The 20,925-nt window shown below is 39.9% G+C and overlaps 1 protein-coding gene across 3 annotated transcripts in view; it reads right to left on the reverse strand.

The window, feature by feature from the left end:
• Positions 1 to 20,925, reverse strand: part of DIAPH3 (diaphanous related formin 3) — a 403,620-nt gene that overhangs the window by 201,794 nt on the left and 180,901 nt on the right. For all 3 annotated transcript variants that reach the window (XM_072135306.1, XM_072135307.1, XM_072135305.1), the window contains 4 exons: positions 15,748 to 15,840; positions 15,537 to 15,631; positions 14,476 to 14,577; positions 10,766 to 11,005 (listed from right to left, as the gene is read on the reverse strand). In XM_072135306.1, the coding sequence (XP_071991407.1) occupies positions 10,766 to 11,005; positions 14,476 to 14,577; positions 15,537 to 15,631; positions 15,748 to 15,840 (530 nt within the window). The remainder of the gene's footprint in view (positions 1 to 10,765; positions 11,006 to 14,475; positions 14,578 to 15,536; positions 15,632 to 15,747; positions 15,841 to 20,925) is intronic.

Genomic DNA, 20,925 nt, shown 5'->3' on the forward strand with positions numbered 1-20,925 from the left:
ACTGTTTCTGACAGGTGGGCCCCAATTTTATACTGGATGCTTTATTGAGTGGGTATCTTCATCGGTGTTTGCGTTTGTGCAAGGTGTACTCATGTACGATTCAGTCTGGCCACTCCCACTCTTATTACCTAGATCCCGGGTGGCCAATCAAAATGGTTCAGACGGTAGCATGCAGGAGTGAACCTGTGACACATACACTTTCGTCACCTCGAGCCCAGAAACAGTTCTATTACTGCCCGTATGACACACATGAATTAAGTTTGCTGACACGCAGTCTGTCAATTCTTCAACATTTCTGGTGTCTTAACCAGAAGGGGTAGCATTGTGGCGGGTTCCGAGCCTCAACAGAATGAAGATCACTATAAAAACTGGTGAATGCTTCTTGCCGAACATCCCCTCAGGAAACCCGTTTAGTGGGTAATACGAGTGGGGCATCAATGACCTTCTTTCTGCCCAGATCTGACATCCCTGGTAATTTAATTACCTGTTTACTGTTTCAGTGCTAGGACACTGTTAGCTCTGAGACTTATTTTATATTTTTACTTATCTGATATTGTGTTACAGCAAGATAAATTATAGTTGATTTATCCTATTGTTTATGGGAATGATTTTGTCTGCTCTATCTCCAGTAAACTATTTGGATTAAACACTTCCATCTACTGCAGTGACACAATCTACACTACAGCTGACTATGCTCACTAGTACTGGGATTTGGAAGATCTTTTGTTCTCATCCCCCACTTTTGGGGATTTTATATTTATTGTTTGTAACCAATAAAGTTTGATTTGTTCTATTTTTGCATCTGCCTTCCCTGTTAATTAAATTATGTACATTTCTCCAGGTTTGGGAACATACCTATACATCGGACCCCATTATTTCTAACTGTATATATATATATACAGTGTTTATACATACACACATAGATCACATACATATCACTAGATTAATGCCAACTTACTTAATGAGAAAAAAAAGGCATCATGGGATCTGTGGGCAGATTAAATTTGACTCAACTTCAGGGCACATACAAGAAGAGGTTAGTGTCCACCCATTTCACTGCGGCTGTAGAAGATTTTTGACAAGCAACTTCAGAACAGAAAATGTCATACCTCTGAAAAGAAAGGGGCGAGGAGGACAATATGGGCTTTGATCTCTATATTTTTAAAAGGGGAGTCAAATATGACTAGAGATGAGCGGACACAAACTTTAGGTTTGGCAGCTGTGCCTAACTCAAACATGTTGCTTGATGGGGTCCACCTGGCCAATAAAAGCCATGCCTAGTTGCTAGGAGCGTAAAGATGGCTGATTGGCTGCTCAGCTGCCCATCAAGCAACATGTGGAGGGTAGGCGCCGCTACCGCATGGAGGCTGTTGGACCTAAATTTTGGGTCCGCTCATTTCCACATATGACAATTTGGTAAATAATAGAAATTGGAGTTATACTTTAAACAGAACAACCACACCATGTAACGATGCAAATCACTTAACAAGAACAGTCCAAAAATGCTGAACTTTCCAATTTAGAGGTGGAAAAGACAAAATATGCCTTGAACATGTACAACTCAAAGGGTACTTTTAAAAGGGAAAAAGATGATTTATACAGAACAGCAGTTGATTGAAAAGCGGGCAAGTTCTTTCACAAAGCTTTCATAAAATATATTGAGGGGTTCTGACAGAGGTGACCATACTTTTTGTTAAGTGACAACTTCCAACAGAACTCAGAGAAAAGCAATATGCCTTGTAGCTGCAGTAACATAGATAAAAGCACTTTTTTTCAACAGCCTGATAAAAATGAACAAATCTGCAAAGCGCAAAAGTTCAAATTATAATGAAGTGGATGGGTTTTATACTCTGTGAAAATTCTGCCTTTTATATTTTGTAAGCTTGTGATGGACCATTGCTATTGTGGGGCTGTTAATGAGGAAGATGTCAGCAATGGGCCACCAAGCATGTCATCCCACAGAGATAATACGTGTATGAAAAGATATATATGTGCTCTCATGGAAAACCTGTATTCTAAAACATTTTTTAACTTTGTTATTGCAAATTATGACAAAAGGGAGTCCTCTGGAAAACGAACATATCAAGCGGTTTGAAACTTGGTTTCATACATAGCTTCATTAAATAGAAGAAAAAAACCTTCTGCTGTAACCCTTCCCGCCATATCTTGTTAAATACTGTACCGCATATCCCATAATTTTATATTCATTAATTCATGTCCAATTCAATTAAAGAAGACGTGTACCACTGCTACAGAGATAAAACATATCACTGTTTTTTATCTAGTCCTTTGCATGTTTGGAGCATGCTTCATAATATGTGGCTGATGGGGAACCAAAATGATCATCACATTCTTTTAGCAATCCAATGTTAAAGGCATTGGCCACATTACTAAAAACTAAAAAACTCAGACAATCTGCACTATAATTTTGCTGCATCTTTATACAATGTAGTCTAGGTTTACACCACCTACTAGCATACTTTGCTCCAAAATGTTGTACTTGATGGACACAGTCCAAGACATTGACTGCAGATTGGAGAGATTCAGCAGTGCAAGTATGTGTAGGTTTACACACACCTGTATCAACGATTATTTTAAGAAAAAGTTCTTGAATCCACTTCATCATGGATCACAAACCAAACAATAAAAACATTAATGGCTAATCCATTAATATTTATGGGCCAGTAAACCCCTTTAAACATACCAGAACATTGTACTGATTCCATGCAGTAACAAAAAATATATATAGTGAACCCAGTAAAGGGTGATTTGTTACATATGCAATCAATAGTGACAGTCAAGTTATAACTCGCTATTCATCATCTGCAAAGTGCTAGTCAGCTTTTCTGAGTCACTGGCTGCTGCAGAGATCCTGCATCCGTGCTTGACACTTTTTACAAATGGATTGTACCGTATATGACTCGTGTATAAGCAGAGTTTTTCAGCACAAAAAATGTGCTGAAAAAACGTCCCCTCGGCTTATACACGAGTCATATAGGAAGTTAAAAATACTTAAAAAATAATAAACATATATACTCACCCTCCGGTGGCCCCGATGTGCAGCGCTGCTCCCCCGATGTCCGCGCGGCTCGTCCTCAGGCTTCCGCGCCCGTCTTTTCTTCTGCAGGGCGCCGCCATTGTTCTTCTCCCGGGCGGCGCCTAGTATGACGTCAGCAGCAGCGCGTCATACTAGGCGCCGGCCGAGAGAGAGAGAGCAATGGCGGCGCCCTGCAAAAGAAAGAAGACGGGTGCGGAAGCCTGAAGACGAGCCGCGCGGACATCAGGGGAGCAGCGCTGCACATCGGGGCCACCGGAGGGTGAGTATACAAGTTTTTTTTTTTTTTTTAATGCTGGGGCAAGCTGTATACTACTGGGGGCAGGCGTATACTACCGGGGGAAGGCTGGGCTGGGCTGTATACTACTGGGGGCAGGCTGTATACCAAACGGGGCAGGCTAGGGTGCTGCATACTACTGGGGGCAGTGCTGCATACTACTGGGGGCAGTGCTGCATACTACTGGGGGCAGTGCTGCATACTACTGGGGGCAGTGCTGCATACTACTGGGGGCAGTGCTGCATACTACTGGGGGCAGTGCTGCATACTACTGGGGGCAGTGCTGTATACTACTGGGGGCAGTGCTGGACTGGCTGTATACTACTGGGGGCAGGCTGGACTGGCTGTATACTATAGGGGGCTGGTTGGCTATATACTGAGGGGGTCTGTGACCAATGCATTCCCCACCCTCGGCTTATACTCGAGTCAATATATTTTCCCAGTTTTCGGTGGTAAAATTAGGGGTCTCGGCTTATACTCGGGTCGGCTTATACTGGAGTATATACGGTAAATGAAAATGGTGGTAAAACCAGTCTATTGCACCTCCTCGCTTATACTCCACACTGTGCATCATAGAAAAGTATATATTTTTTTAATACGAATAATAACCAGACCAAATCAATCAGTGTCAACAATCACTATGACATCCCATAATTTTAGGAGATAGAATTTGTTTGTTAAATCGCAATCACTTTACACATGTATACTAGTGATCTAAAATCTGCAATTGTATTAGAATTTAAGCATCAGCCTGGGTTGCCATCTTGGATTTAAGTTGCCATATTAAAGCTAAATCCTTTAATAGGATTCATAGAAATTAACTAGTTGCACATCTGTCAGATGCTCTATTCATCTCTGTGGCACAGACAGAGATAGCTGAGCACCAAGGGAGCAGCGAGTCCCAATGGAGTGCGTTATTCATGCGGGGTAATGCGTCTCTCGGGTCATGTCTGCTGGTGGTGGGGGATATGTCAGCAGACATGAGGTGAGAGACACACTGCCTTTCCTGAATAGAACACTCCCTAAAGACATCCCGCTCCTTTAGGCAGGAGTGTTACAAAGTTCATTTTCGGGGGTAGGAACTATGAATTTTTTACCATTGGACAACAGTTTGTATAGTAATATGGGAACCTGTCATTAGGTGTATTGGTGACAGGTGCCTTTTAGGCAGATGTGAACAGTCAGTTCATAAAGTTTTTACACGTAGATAAACAGGCATGAATAAGGATTTGAGAAACTTTTATCAGGACTAAATTAAAAAGGCTAGACAGGAATCAAGATACCTTTAAAACCACTGATCCTGTAGGATATTAACAATATGCAGTTCTAACTATTTACCAAACATATTCCAGCAAAGGAATACCAGCAAGGGCATCATCTGTAGGGAATCATTAACCCACGGGAGATAAGAGGCCATGTCCATCAGTTCAGTGCATGGGTAAGTGTATACTGTGCATAGAACACATATGTCATACACTGAATGCGCAATGTGTCCATTGCACACTACTTTTAGACCATTATAAGCCGGCTACACCGGCTGCAGTAAAAGAACCATCATTATCATATATAATCCAACATGTTATACAAGCACAGTAAATGTGTGCACATAAAGATTTCTGCTTTCCATTTCTCTTTGAAAAATTTACTGAAGCAGAAAACGTGAATTGAGGACCATTTTCTCATTAATTTTTTAGCTGGCATTCATAACACAAAAAGCATGATGGATTTTTAATTTATGGGCAAACTGGGATTTAGACAATTAAGCCAAAAGAGCGACAAAAAACGTATACAAATATGAGATGTGAGTGGAAAAATTGATGAGCTGACTAAAATGTAAGCAGCCAGAGAGGTTTCAAGTGGCTGCAGATTACTATGTAGTCAGGCCTGAATGAGCACAGGAAAGCTTGTAATTTGTTAATAAGAACGAAATAGCTGTGGGAAGATATCAATAGTCCAGGCAACTAGTGAAGAGTTAAATATTAATTTAACAGCAATTCCCTAGTCTTGTTACTGCATCGTAATGGAGCCCAGGCGATGACTTACTTCTGCATATTTTATTAAAAGCGATCAATGGAAAATAAATTGACACATTAGATTAATTAATGCCCGGTGAGGTAATTACACCTGACATACAAAGCTCTTAGTGGAGCATGCATACACTGTCATTTTATGTGCGGTTTCTATTGAGGTGAAAGTGAATTTGTGTATAAGAACATAGGTAAAAATTGTGTCTGCCAATAACATGGAAACATAACCACAGGGGGCAGAGATCGCATTAACGCCTCACCAAGCGTCATAGACGCATGATGAGGCGCCATTACTCCCCAGAATAATTGCCAAGCGTAAAAGTACACTTGGCAATTATCCCTGGCTGTAGTGTGTGAGCTGAGCGGTCCGGAGCGCACAGCAATGGTGTCCAGGACATTACAATGGCAGCGCGCGGGCCGGCACTGCTCAGCTCACACTACAGCGCTGGTAGCCTCTAGAATGGAGCTGCTCCGGGTAGCCGTGATGTCACGAGAGGGGGCGGAGCCTCGGGGAAGGGGGCGTGGTTTACTCCTCACAGTCTCCTCACAGGAAGTAGAGCTGTAATGGCTGCCTGCAAGTAGAACGTGTACAGGTACTGTGTGCATACATGTGTATGGAGGTGAGGGGGCTTGATAGGAGTGGATGTGACAAGGTCAGGGGAGACATGTATGTTACATGGGACTGCATGTCTTGCAGGTGCTGAGTTGGCATGAGGTGTATTTTACATAGGACTGACAGGTGCTGAGGTGGCAGGTGTATGTTACGTCGGACTGCGTGTCTGGCGGGTGCTGAGGTGGCAGGTGTATGTTACGTGGGACTGCATGTCTGGTGCTGAGGTGGCATGAGGTATATGTTACGTGGGACTGCGTGTCTGGCGGGTGCTGAGGTGGCAGGTGTATGTTATGTGGGACTGCGTGTCTGGTGCTGAGGTGGCATGAGGTGTATGTGAAACAGGACTGCATAAACAGTAAAAACACGTAAAAAATGACAGACGCAAATTCAATTAATAAAAAACCTTAAAAAAAAAGGCCTCCTCCCCAACACAGACACCAAAAAAATTAAACCAAAATTTCTTTTAAAAAAAAGCATTTTACAAAGCAACTATCATGGATTTGCAGTGTCAGCTGCAGTCTGGCCACTGGGGCTCGGCAGCGGCTGCCACAGTCTGGTCACATAGGGAGGGGGATACATTGTGCGTGGTGGGAGGTTTCGGCGACTGTGGTTGGGGGGTTGGTGGCGTCAGCTCCAGTCTGGGCAATGCATGATGTAACATCACTATAACTGCCTCAATTTGCTATTTAAACACAGAAGATACTGACACATAATTTTCTGATATAAATAGCGTCTATCAACATTATATACAGCTATGAGTTATATACTTGTATTACTGAAAATGTCATACTCCTTCCCGGCTAAAAATACTCCTCAAAAATAGTAAGAGGAGTATTATTATCCTTCTAGAAATATGTTAGTGCGACATTTATTTAGTGCTGGGGTACAGTAAAGTCCCAGCCCCAATGGGTAAATTAGGGGGCTGACGTCCTGACGTACAATTCTATGTCCGAGAATTGAGCAACAGCCTGCAAACTGTCATTCTTGAAAGAGTAGGAACGCCCCGGTCAGTCACTCTCTAAGTGGCGTGCTGGCTGGGAAAAAGTTGTAATTTTGGCCGTGTGCCAGGAACTGCAACTTCTTTCAGGGAGACAAGGCATAATTAATGCCCAGCATTGTGATTAAAAATAATCTGGACATTCTCAGGCAAGAAGATAAAGAAGGCCACATCTGTTTTCACAAACTTGCTCCTTGTGTCTGTGCATAGATCAGATGAACTGAACATCTGAGATGAATTCAGCTGTTCTAGGTTTGGGTTATTGAATTTTGGAGACACAGGCAGTATCCTTGTCGGAACAAACTCATTAATGCAAAACTTCTCTAAAAATTTTTAATGATGGGGAAAAATTTTCAGCAAATAACATAACAGAAAATATTGCCCTCTCCAATCTTAATCCGCCTCTGAGGGGATGCTGTTCAGGGATCCCAAAAGTCTGGATTTCCTGCAACCTTTAAACGAATGACACCTGCTACTCCATTGAGCCAACTGAGTGATATTTTCTTTTATTTTACTCTTTAAAAGTATATACCATATGAACCAGAGCTGTGTGTATAGTTAGGGTCAGATGTAGTCACAAGTAGTCTAACCAAGTTACATGCATCACATAGGCTCAAAGTGAATTTCCCCATTAATCACATTTTATATCCCCATCTACCACTAAATGCAGCCTGAAAGGCACAGTTAAAACAGCAAAATTGAATAGGTTTATTTCCCTTTAAATGCTGTCACCTCTGGTGTAGCATCAATAAAATTGATGTGTGGGTAATGTTTTTCCTGAAATATTGCATTAGCGTTGGCCCAGCAAGCCTCTACGAGATTCATTCATATAGTTTAGAAAAATAATTACTTTGTATACTGTACTGAAGCGGATATAAGACTATTGTACGTATACATCACCCGGGATATTATTTATGAGCACAATGTCCAGGGGAAGTCATAGAAGCACAATGCAGAAATTCAATAAAGTATAATTCTGAAACTGTGGCAACTCCAATTTTCAGACTAAATTTAGAAATAATGTCATTTCAACATTTTCCTGAATTTCTATTCTCCGTGGAATATACACAAAAGGATAAAATAACACTTTAGAGGCTTTGTGAAAAGGCCAACAGTCAAGGGCAATTTTAATAAACCAATAATTTGTATATAAATATTTCCATAATAGATATATTCTGTGGTTACAATAAATGTCCAATAGGGAGCTAAGTATATTTCGACACCTTCTCCTGAAAATATCAATTTTTAAACAATGATAAAGGATAATGTTAAAGTTTCTAATCTGGTCCTAAGATGTATCTGTATACATTCTAGAGGCGGTGCAGAGAATACTATATGCAGACAAATTACTATATTCCAGGCCAGAAATAAGTCACTGTAACTGCTAAGAGGGTCGTTAAAGGATAAAATTCCAAAATAGTAACCTCAGATTCTGCAGCCAGTAGAGAGCCCTAGTATCCGATATACACAATTGTGCATTAATTTCTGGAGACCAGGGTAAAGGGGTGACGATGCGCAACATATTCACCTCAAGTTAATATTATTTATTTATTATTTTGGATTTTCATGTCTGAAATCAGAATAACTACATCTCCCCAAACTGGGGAGCTATACTGTTCCTTTCATTCATATTAACATCTATGATAGCTACAATAATAGTGCACAATAGCTTCATCAAGGAGGTTTCTGGTGGCTGACCCCTGGTAAGGTAAATGACCCCTGTATTCCAAGATCTCTCAATCAGTCAGGTATTCCACAGAGACAAGGTGAAAGAATATCGGGCTTCTCAAAGATATCCAAGGAAAAACAAAAAGTGGTTGCTACAGCGTGGAATAGGAAAAAGGTATTTAAAAACAAAATTGATTTAATTGCCGTTAAAACAGAATGTGCACATGAAAAAAGGAGGGGGGAAAAAAGGTCTATTGACACGATTCGGAAAAACCTATTCATAAATCATAAGTGTGTGCTTGATACCAAGGACACAAAGTTTAAAGAGGAAACATAAAAGTGCATTATGTGAAAAAACACGAATGCATTATGGGAAAACACAGGAATGCATTATGGGAAAACACAGGAATGCATAGTTGGATAACACAGCAATGCATTATAGAAAACACCTGTGTTTTCCCATTGGGCATTCTTGTGTTTACCCATAATGCATTTCTGTGTTTCCTTTTTAAACTTGGTCTCTTTGGTATCAAGCACAAGCTGTTATGATTACGGAAGTTTTCCAAACAAAGCTACATATAGTACTTTTTTCCCCCTTTTTTAAGATAAAATAAGATAATCCTTTATTAGTCCCACAGTGGGGAAATTCACAGCGTTACAGCAGCAGAGAGGGTACAGAGAATATTAGGGATAAATGAACAAAAAGAAAAGTGGGATAAAAAGACAAAGAGACAAGCAATGATCGTCAGTTTGATGTTTAGTCTGTGGATGGGACTGCAGGGACTGGTTAGGTGGGGGGCGCAGGTTACTTCTGTTTGGGCCTTGTTTGTTGAACAGCCTGATGGCAGCAGGGAGGAATGACTTACGATAACGCTCCCTCTCACACTTGGGGTGAAGCAGTCGGTCACTGAAGGTGCTCCCCAATGCCACCACAGTCTCATGCAAGGGATGGGAGCTATTCTCCAGAATAGACTTCAACTTACACAGTTTTTTACACAACATACATGTGTACATTATGTTTTAACATGCTTTAAATCAATTTTGTTTTTAAATACCTTTTGATTATTCCACGCTGGAGCAACCACTTTTTGTTTTTCCTACAGTATTGACAACCAAACTTATTAAATCCCTTGTGGCCAATACCTCTTTTTCCAATAGGGATTTCAACCTGTTTATACATCGTATAGTACTTGGAGCAATGCGTGAAGCAGCAGGTAAGTTGTTACAGCCAGGCACCTGTACTAGTGCCTAGAACTGGATGAATAACCATGGGGTCCTACCAGTCATGCACTGGCAACCCTCCAAATAATCTCTGAGAGATAGTGCCATTGCATGGTAGCCAAGGGCCCAAAACTGTTTCCTATGAGCACGAAACTTGCTTCATGTGCTGAAAACATATCCTGCACTAAAGTTAGAATACCCTGACCTGATTGAAGCTTTTATTTCTGTTATGGTCACTGAGAGGTGTCAATAACGCACCAGAGAAGTGCACTACAGAAATGGGAAGTAGTTGGGGAGACCAGGGAGGGGTATGGAAATCATTCAGGAGAGGCGCCCACATTTCATAAGTATTGGTTTAAATGTTGCTTTATAGATGATGCGTTTCGGAAACACACCTTCTCCCTCTTTAGATCAATGCGTGTAGCAGGTGTTGCTGAGAGAGGTGGACTAAGGAAATGGGGAGTAGGAGAGAGCCCTGTTTTGGAGTTGTGCTGTAGAAAACATACTTATCCTACAAAAAGCAATCTGCCCTACAACTAGAGGCGCCAGAAAAATGGCTGTAGAAATGTAACTATCATTGTAACTATCAATGTAACTATCATTGAAGTAATGCCTAAAATGCCTCCCATGAATGCATGGAGTAGTGATAAAACTGAAAGTCAATATTCCTAAAAGTCATCCGACCAATGTTAATAAAGCTATCATTTGTATGCGTACAGGTCGATATTATTGCAGGTTAGATGCTTTACCAGGGGAGCCGAAGATATCTATTTCAGGAAAGTTGTCACTTAGACTTTTAAGAACATAGAGGAGACAAATACAACTTTTTTATCAGTCCCCAAGCAATGCCATAATATGTAACTACACAGCATCTAAATAGAAGTGTCATTAGGAAAGTAACACTTACTTTGCAGAGAGAGCTGAGGTTGAATCCAAATGTTTGTGCATTACGGGATCCAGCATTCATGTAGTTGCCTATGAGCAACACTATCTCCAGCAGTTTAGCGAAGCTCCTGCTTTTCTTTATCTCCTCGCATGCTTCACTGACAGCCATAATATCTGGTTTGATGTTGTTTACTTGCTCTTCAAATTGAAGGCGAAATAGAATTGCGTTCAGACGTGGAATGAGCTTCTTCACGCTGCTCATCTGATTAAAGAAAGGAATATATTTTATGAAATCGCTATATAATAATTTGCTGCTTTAAACCATTCTAGAGGGACCGGCAAAATAGAAATCCTTTAGTGTGGGATGTAATTATGAAGGACAACTTTGTGCAGATCTCATCTCACTTCACATCCACAATGTCTATTCTCCATCACTGCAAATTACCCGACACAGAATTAAAAGAGCTGAAACAGAACCTGTGACAAAGGAGAAAACTTTAAAATGAAGACTTTGGTGGATAAAAAAACCTGCCTAGAATCCAAATATGTATTGTGTCATGGGCAGAATATTTAAGACTGAGGGAGGGCACCTCTGAAAATCCCCTAGCTCGCCATCTTCCCTCTTTACTTCTAGGATGTCTTAATGACACATTGATGTATCACAGGGAAATGAGAAATGAACGGTGGCAGCAAGCAATTACTGTGAACTTCTTATTAAATAACATTCATAACAAGGGATAAGCAATAAAATGTTTCCAAGTAAAAGGCCACAACACAAATATTAGCAATATTCCTTCACAAAAATACTAAAACGCCACCAGGACCAAAGAACACATACAAATACCATGTAAAAGTAGAGGTAGTACATAGGAAATATCACATGAGCATCACATTAATTATACTAGAACCTGCAACAAAGACCTGGGTGGATTACATATGTTATGGATGCTGTACCATAAACTGTGTATTAGATTACATTTGTTCGAGTAGACATTACATTTCTTTCCTTTGGGCAAAAATGAAATTGTAAAAAGCATTTCAGCAATATGTTTGTCCCCAACCTTGTGAAAATGAAGTTTCAAATTCCTTGTCTGTGCTCCTCTTTGCTGGCCTACAACATCTATGATGCTTGCTGTCAATGCATGTGGATTAGAGACTAGGCCTGACCTGGATTGATAGTCTGATCTCTAATTTGCATAGAAAAAAGCTCAAAGAGATTTACCAAGTAAAATGTACCAAATTTCTGTGTAACGTGTGCATTAAATAAATGGTCTAACATGCCTTGTGTCATATTAATTAGGTGATCTAGAAGCTTGTAAAGTTTTAGTATTAAATCTGTCATGTGCATGGGTACATGGGAGCAGGGAAGAGGGGCAGCAATTCTCAGATGTTGGAGCATCTCGTTGGGGTTGCTGGGGATAAGCTCTTACATATGCACATCTCACTCTAATTTTTCCTTTTCCATACACTAACCCTAATGATCATGACAACAAAGGAAGTCGAACATAAAGCATAGATTGCATGAGGGGATATGGCGAGTGTACTCACTAAGCCCGTCTCTCAGCGACTCTCCCTGCCCGTCTCTCAGCGACTCTCCCTGCCCGTCTCTCAGCGACTCTCCCTGCCCGTCTCTCAGCGACTCTCCCTGCCCGTCTCTCAGCGACTCTCCCTGCCCGTCTCTCAGCGACTCTCCCTGCCCGTCTCTCAGCGACTCTCCCTGCCCGTCTCTCAGCGACTCTCCCTGCCCGTCTCTCAGCGACTCTCCCTGCCCGTCTCTCAGCGACTCTCCCTGCCCGTCTCTCAGCGACTCTGTATGAGAGCTTGCTTTTTGCAAAACAAATTGCACTTTAAACGGTATTGACGGTATTTAAATATTGGGAGTACTGGGAAGTGAATAAAAAAATTCCAAATACAGTTAAATTGGCGAAAAAAATGCATTCGCGCCATTTTCTTCTGTGCTTTGCTTTTACGGCTTTCCGTGTGCACCCAAAATGACAACTTTTTTTTAGGGTCGGTACAATCACAGGGATACTATATTTATACAGGTTTTAACATGTTTTACAACAATCTTCTGTACAAAAAAACCCCCTCCATTTTGACAACTTCTGCCTCTAATAACTTTTTCATACTTTGGTGTACAGAGCTGGGTGATGTGTCATTTTTACCAAGATGAAATTATGTTTTCATTGCTACCATTTTAAGGACTGTACGGCTTTTTGATCACTTTTTTAATCATTTTTATTATATGTAGCAAAATGGAAAAAGTGTCACTTGGGGCGTTTTTTTCTGTAACATTTTGATAGATCTGATATTTTAGAATGCGACAAAACCATATTTATGTTTTTAACCATTTATTTTTATATCAGTTCTAACGAAAGGCGGTGATTTGAAATTTTACTTTATTTTTTTTTTTATTTGTGTAGTTATGTAACTTTTTTTTATTTTTGTTTTCACTATTTTTCAGACTCCCTAGGTTGTCTGATTGATGCTATTATATACTGCCATACAACAGCAAGAATATGGGGATTTTACTACTCATTGATTACAATGTTACAAAGTGCCATTGTCGGGTCTTAAATGGCCCGAGACTGACATGGAGACAGATGGTCGCTCCCCAATGACGTCAAGGGGAGCGATGATCCAAGTCAATATGGCGATCAACCAACAGACGGCGATCAAAGGCTCAACATGTTCTGCCGGTGGTGATAGAAGGGTTAACATATGTGATTGATGCCAGCACCGATCGCGGGAGTTACCGGTGAGTGTTTGCTGCAATATGAAGCAAACACCCACCTTGTGTGGAGAGGGCTCAGTCTGTGAGCCATCTCCATACACTCGCTACCAATTTGTGACGTACAGATACATCATACCACGGTAGATTATATTATTATATCTTTATAAAAATGATGCCATCAGCTGCTGATGCTTTAGGCCTACTGAATCATATAAGGACATATCTAAACATTTTTCCTTTTTAATTAAATTAAACTGAACTGCCAAACTTTTTATTAGTTTTTATATTATTTCTTTATAGTCAACGGATGCATCCGTCTATGTTTCAGCAAGCGAGAGAACTAGAAGGCTAAGTTCTGAGTAAAATAAGTCATCAGCACCCATATACAAGCGTATAAATGTACAGTTAATGAGAACTAAATGTGACCCTCCGGCAGCAAGTCAAGCACTTAAATTTTACACTATAACACTGTGGGCAGGGAACAATAGTCTATAACACAATGACTACAGAGAACACAAACAACAAAGAAATCATTGTCTTCCAAAGTGGAATTGTTCAGGGACAGATGACATCTATAATACCGAGAAGGCACATTTGCAGAGGACAAAGCTTCATGCCCTGGTTGTGTATAAAACTTCAGGAGCAAAGGAAAAAGAATGATTTTCTTCAGGACTCATTTATTGAAACTTACTTTTGTACATTTTCCCAGTCATAATGACATAATTTCAGAAATACAACTGTACATAAATTCTACCCACTGTGACCTTTTAGCTGAAAACCATTTATGGGAATTAGCACAGATAATACTGTATATCTCAACACCTTTTATCTCATAGCTATAAAAGGCTGTCTAGCTCTAGAGTGGATTTACATCTCCTTCATCCTCTGCTAAACCTATTCAGCTTGATAGAGTCACAAATGCAATTTTGTCATCCAACAATTCTTTTAAATGAAAAATAAAAAAAAAGCTGATTTTTAGATGCATAAAAAATACTCACCACCACCCCAAACTGCTCTGGTTCCGACAGGATGCAATAGTCACCCTTCAGTTTGGCCAACGCAGTTAATTGAGTTTGTTCGGGCATATTTTTTATAAGATGCTGAAGAAAAAAAAAAAAGGAAGGAAATGTTAAAATTTAGATGGGCCACCAACACTTTCTTGCAGAAGATCATTCAGAGTAATTCGAGAAAGGAGATGCACTACAGGCGGCCATACAAGCACATTTGGCTCAATGACATCTCTTCGGGACCACCTCCCTCACTTAGTTTGGCCTGACTAAGCAAGTGAGACTCGTATTCGGCCATCTCCATCAGTTCCGTAGTCAGTGAGTGGCAGTGAGCACGTGCAACTGGCCACTCATTCTGTTAGGGTGCAACTGGGGGTACAACAGACCCACATTCTCGTGACTCAATCCATAGAGCGACATACAAGGGTTGTCACAAGTTTTAAGTTACGCAATGGATAGGGGTTAAAAAGGTTATTGCCGGGTATTTGGCTGCTGGGAACCCACCAATCACAAGAACAGAACCGCTGTGCTCCAGAGAGTGAGAATACTGTTCCCACTTATGGGAGGGGAGGCAGGATGAGCATGTGTCTGCTTTATTCAATTGTATGGTTGTGGCAGATATGGCAGAGCGCAGAGATGAGCAATCAATGACCGTTCCCAGCATGTTCATCCTAACACTACACCTAATAGTGAGAACAGGACCCTTGGTATCTAAATTGCTGGGGATCCCGTTTTCACGATTGGAATAGGTCCAAGCAGATAAAAACCTCAAGGGGATACCTTGAAAGCTTATGACCAACCCCTCTAATTTGAGTACAGAGTTATTTGTTTTAAGTTTAATTCTAAGCATTCTATACATTTTTTTCATGTAATTTTTTTTGTTCCATTTTTTTTCTTCACACACAAAAAAAAAAACAAAAAAACTAGCAATACATTAACTAGACAGACGAGCAATATTTCTGTTTAAGATCATTTTACATATAGCTATACTGATAAGTGAGGAGTAAAATGTGTTCCATAAATGAAAATATTGTCACATAAAGTAACATTACCTGAACCATGGAATCTGTCAGTTGTGTTTCATCAACTTCCAATATACTTTTTTTAATGTCTTCATAAGGCAAACGGTAAGAACCCAAAAAGATGGCTTGAAAATACCAAGTTATGAAATAAATATATTATTAAATTTCAGTGGTAAATATTTTCCCAAAATAAACATGCACTTGTTGAATTATTTTCCTGTGATTTTGCAAGACGACTTACATAAATTTTGGGCAATTTTTGGCTCCAAAACTTTAAGTTCTTTTATTCGTTTCTTTGTGAAGACAGGATCGTCGACCTCATCGTCTTTTTTCACTGCATTTAGGTTTTTTAAAAAAAATAAATAATAAAATAATTTGATATAACAATTTTGCTACTTTTGGAAAATGTATAACATAAATAAAAAAATACACATTTTACCCCCTTAGTAACCATGTTGTTTTGGTCCAAGCTGTCTAAGCCCTGCCTTTATCCAGTAGTCCTCCTGTTATAGGCGGTGATTGCACTGCAGTGGTGCAGCTGAATTAAGAACACTCCCATTTAGATGCTGTAGTGCCTATGATTTCATCATCTAAAGAGGTAATTACTGCATCAATGCTTCTACATGTTACTTAACAGAGTAACATCTATCGATAAGGTGCTGCCTAATGAGATTTTGGCATTACAGTCAGTGAAATGAATAGGAAGCACAGTGTAACCAAGAGGTTAATATTCACAAAATACATATTTCTTTTTTAGCACATAAAGATTTCTATTCCTGCATTCTTAACATAATACAGAGAAATCTTGCAATCTTTACATTACCTTTTTTTAAGTAAAAGCGGGATGTAATACCATAATATGAAACAGTAAAACAGTCTTATATTTTGGAGCCATGGGGACTATTTAGCCAGCTAATGACTTACTGAGTGCCTAGAAAAGTTAGGATTTTTTACATACAATGGCAACTTTAAAGTTATACTCCCCCCCAAAAAACCTGATTAGAAAAACCCTATAATATACACATACACACACATACATATATACATATATATTATATATATACAGTATACATATATACATACATATACACACACACATATACACACGTGTGTATGTATGTTTTAAAACTCAAATTTTGTTGAGATGAAACCTATCACATTTTATACATCTAGTGACAGGTTCCCATAGAGCCCTATTAACTAAATGCCATCCTTTTAGCTTAAAATTGTTTCCCCCATAATATACTTTTCATATTATCTGGCATGCAGCGAGATCCAGCAGCGACTCTGTCGAGCAGTCCCTTCATTCCTCATGGGCGGAGGGTAAAGGATCTTAGATGACACCATGCTGGTTAGAGGGTATGAAGGGCTGAATGGTGAGGAGGTGGCATGGGGAGGTGTAGAAGAGGGTGAGGATGGAAGTAGTAGCTGGACTGACAGAGCCGGGCACACCCCCTATGACTCTCTACAGGATCTGGTTGTATGCCAGGTAAGATAAAGTTAATTTTATAGAGATGTGAGGTAAACAATTTTTAGCTAAAAGAAAGGTGGCCTTAAGCTAATAGAGCTCTATGGGAACCTGTCAGTAGCTGTGTATGTGAAAAATGTGGCAACACGTTTCCTTTAAGAAAGAAAATTATTTAATGGCTGGTCCTCCAAAAAACAGTAGTTCCATAATGCAGTAACAATAGTATTTAAATGGGTTTTCAAAAAATGTTTGCAAATGACAGCTGTCTAATAAGCACTTTCCTGTATAATATATTTAAAAGAAATGACATCTCACACATTTTACTTGTTTAAAGAAAATGTATCTCTGACAGAGCAGTAAATGTTTACCCTCCCTTCTGACAACAGGGACGGATCTGAGGCACCTATAAATATTACAAGCAAATTTATATGAAGTGCTTAGTTTTTAAGGCAACAACTTAGAATAGTGTGCCATAACTTTACTTGTTACCACAGTGAGGATTTCCTTAGCTTAAAAGCCTATTGCAAGTATAACAAAGACGACACTCCGTGTATCTGCCCACCCTACCACTATGTGTCCAATTCCTAATGATCTTAAATTGGCAACCATTGCTAAAAATTGTTCATACATATCAAAATACTCGGAAAATTTTTATTGAAAGTTACTGTAAGAAAACCAACTCAGGGCCATTGACTTAAATGTGATGTGAACTGCGTTAGTGGGATTCTGTCTATGGCGCCGTGTGCTTCACCTATTAATACTTCATATCCAGAAACATTACTGCTGATATCAACTTATCTGTGTCAGATCCTCACCAATGAAGAGTAATTCACATCTGTTAGGTTGTAGGTTAACTGCTTCAGTTATCGTGAGCCACTACAGATAGGTGAAGTGTAATGGAATGATATGGGCCTGTGCTACCACAACTGGTGTTAACTCACCATGACCCATGCAAAAACTGATGAGCCACTGAATTACACTGTTAGCTAATAGAAATTAAAACACTAGAATCTCAGAATAACTTCTTTTTTACACAAATATTTGATGTACTGTAGTGACTGCAACAGCATTTGTGAAATTTGACCATGATTACATTGTTCTCCTCTTCCACCACTGCAGCAATCCTCTCTGATAGGCTGCGCTCAGAATATATACAATAGTCTATCGTACTTTAAAATATATGGTCATAGAATTTATTTAAATGGCAATCTGACACTGTATGCACATCTTTAATAATTCAGGCGCTGTATCACAGAATCATGCTGTTTTTTATAGGTTGTGCTAAAGCTGCAAGTCAAATGAGGTAATGCTACTAGAGCTATAAAGGAAAGTACACCTAAGAATTTATGTGACCAATATCCACACTATGGACTAAGAGCAGGGTAGTTAAGTGCAGAAGAGGCATCTTATAATGTTCTAAAGAAAAGGCCCAGCAGTAAGACGCATAATGACATACATAACTTACAGATTTCTTCATCTGAAGGCTTTACTTCTTGAATCGCAAGCAAGAGAAATCAGAAATAAATGTACACAACAGTTACTCCCCAAACGCAACCATAGATCGATCAACACATGATGCATGCCCCATTATTATTATTCACTTTCTCTATAATTAGTACAGTAAATATAAGATATGCTACAGTAATGAAAAAAAAAATCAGTAATCTAGCAGCAATCCTACCATGTAATGGATAAAAACAGCAAAGAAATGCAGTTACTAAAATAGTATTGTATAATAAGTTAGTGTCATTATTAACAGGAACCTTTCATCAGGAAGGCCATTTTTACTTGATGACAGGTTCCAATAGCCTCAGGCACATCTATTTCTTTGTTGTGCATCTAAATAATTCCAATGCGTTTTAATTGTTTCTTTAAAGGATATCTACCACCAGGATGAAAGATTGTATGCAAATGAGCCTGAGGGGATCTAGGCTTCCTAAAAACCTATGGAGCATGGAGCAACTCAGGCTCATTTGCATAGAGTCCTTCATCCTGGTGGCAGATGCCCTTTAAGACTACCTGGCTCCCTGCCAGTAGTGTGTGGCGAGTCCCTGGGACTGTGTAATTGCACTGTGTAATTTTTCGGACTGACTGACCTTCATTTCTTAAAGTGATGACGGCCACTCATTTTTCTTTACATGCTTTTTTTTCTAGGCATAATAACAATTCTACCAGGCTGCATTCACACGAACGTATGCCCGCGGGCCATAGCCGTTCGCCGCAATGGAGAGGAGGTAAAATAGGAGGTAAAAAACATGTCCTATCTTTTCCCTGTGTACGAAGCAGTACGGTGCATTGCCAGCCTGTGGAGGACGTATACGTGGCCGTATACATGTCCCCCAACAGAAGTGTGAATGTAGCCTTAATTAGTAGAGGGTCGTACACCGTACACTAAAAATACTATAATATTTTTATTCTCTAGATCACTACAATTACGGTGATACCTCATTTATATAGCTTTTTTTATATATTTTACAATTTTACGAATATAAAGAAAAAACGAATATAAAGAAAATCTCATTTGTTTTTGCATCGCAATCTTTTCGGAGATATAACTTTAATATTTTTTTGTCCTTTACAGTGGTACCATTTTGGTGCACATAACTTTTTTTTATCACTTTTTGGAACATTTTTGTGAAGGGATTTTATGAAAATTTACATTTTTGGCGAGTTTTTTGCGTTTTTTTTTACGGCGTTCACCGTACGGGTCCAATAATGTTTCTGACTTATTGTACAGATTGTTACGAACGCGGCGATACCAAATATGTGGTTTTTTTTGGCGATTTTCAGGTTTTTTCACTTTATTAGATGTGTATAGGGAATGTTTGTATTTAGGGGACTTTAACTTTATTTAATTATTTTTATTCAAAAGTTTGTTGAATTAGTGTTTTTTACATTTTTTTTTCTTTACTTTTACAGGTTAGTCCACTGATCACTTGTTCAAGCTATTCTTCACCTAATACAGTGCAATACAGATGTATTACACTGTATTATGTGACACATTGAGCATGCTGTGCTGAGCAGTCCCGGGGCTGCAATCAGAGCAGCCCCCTTCCCCCGGTAAGCGGGGGGGGGGGGGGGGGTTGCTGTGGCGCGGGTTATCCGATTCCAGCTAAATGCCCCTGACACGCCGCGGCCGACACCCGCAGCTTCTGGCGCCGGCTCCTTTCAGGAGCCGGCGCCAGAAGCTTGACGTACTATTACTGCATTTTGCGGGAACCCCCTCCCGCCATGCAGTAATAGTACGTCAAATGTCGGGAAGGGGTTAAAACAAAATGGAAGAGTGATTTAGAAACTTTTGAAGTTTTGTGGAAAATACATTCATTTAGGGCAAAAATTACACTTTAATAATGAATAAAATGATGAAATGCTCTGTAGCGACACCCCATATGTGTTGGTAAACTGCTCTATGTGCACGGGCACACGGCGGGACATAGAATGAAAGCAGTGCCACTCACAGCAGATTTGTATTGCCACATTGAACAGGCTATAACATTTTTATTTTTTTGGTTAATAATTAATTTGGGGGGTCTACAGCTTATTCATGAGATTTTATTAAAGGAAAACTACCGCCACAGATCTACCTATTAAGGTAGATGGCCTCAATTGTACTTGAGGATAGCCCATTTAAGGGCTAATCGTCACGTCCCCTGTATCTTTATCTAACTTTTACCGCCCTAGTATGCTACTGAGTTTAGGCTACACGCCCCAGCAGCCTCTTTGATCCTTCTACCGGCATATCTTCGGCACGCAGCTACGAGGAGTTGTGCACCCTCGTCCACGAAGGCGGCGTTCTGCGCATGAACAGGAGCTGCGCACCGAAAATATGGCGATAGGAGAATCAAAGAGGCTACTGAGGCATGGAGTAGCTTCACCGTGTAACCTCAGCTCTGGCTACTCCACACCTCAGTTGCCTCTTTAGAAAATTTGCATATTATGGCAATAAAAGAT

This window comes from Engystomops pustulosus, chromosome 2, assembly GCF_040894005.1.
Source record: "Engystomops pustulosus chromosome 2, aEngPut4.maternal, whole genome shotgun sequence".
NCBI classification, from domain to species: Eukaryota; Metazoa; Chordata; class Amphibia; order Anura; family Leptodactylidae; genus Engystomops; species Engystomops pustulosus.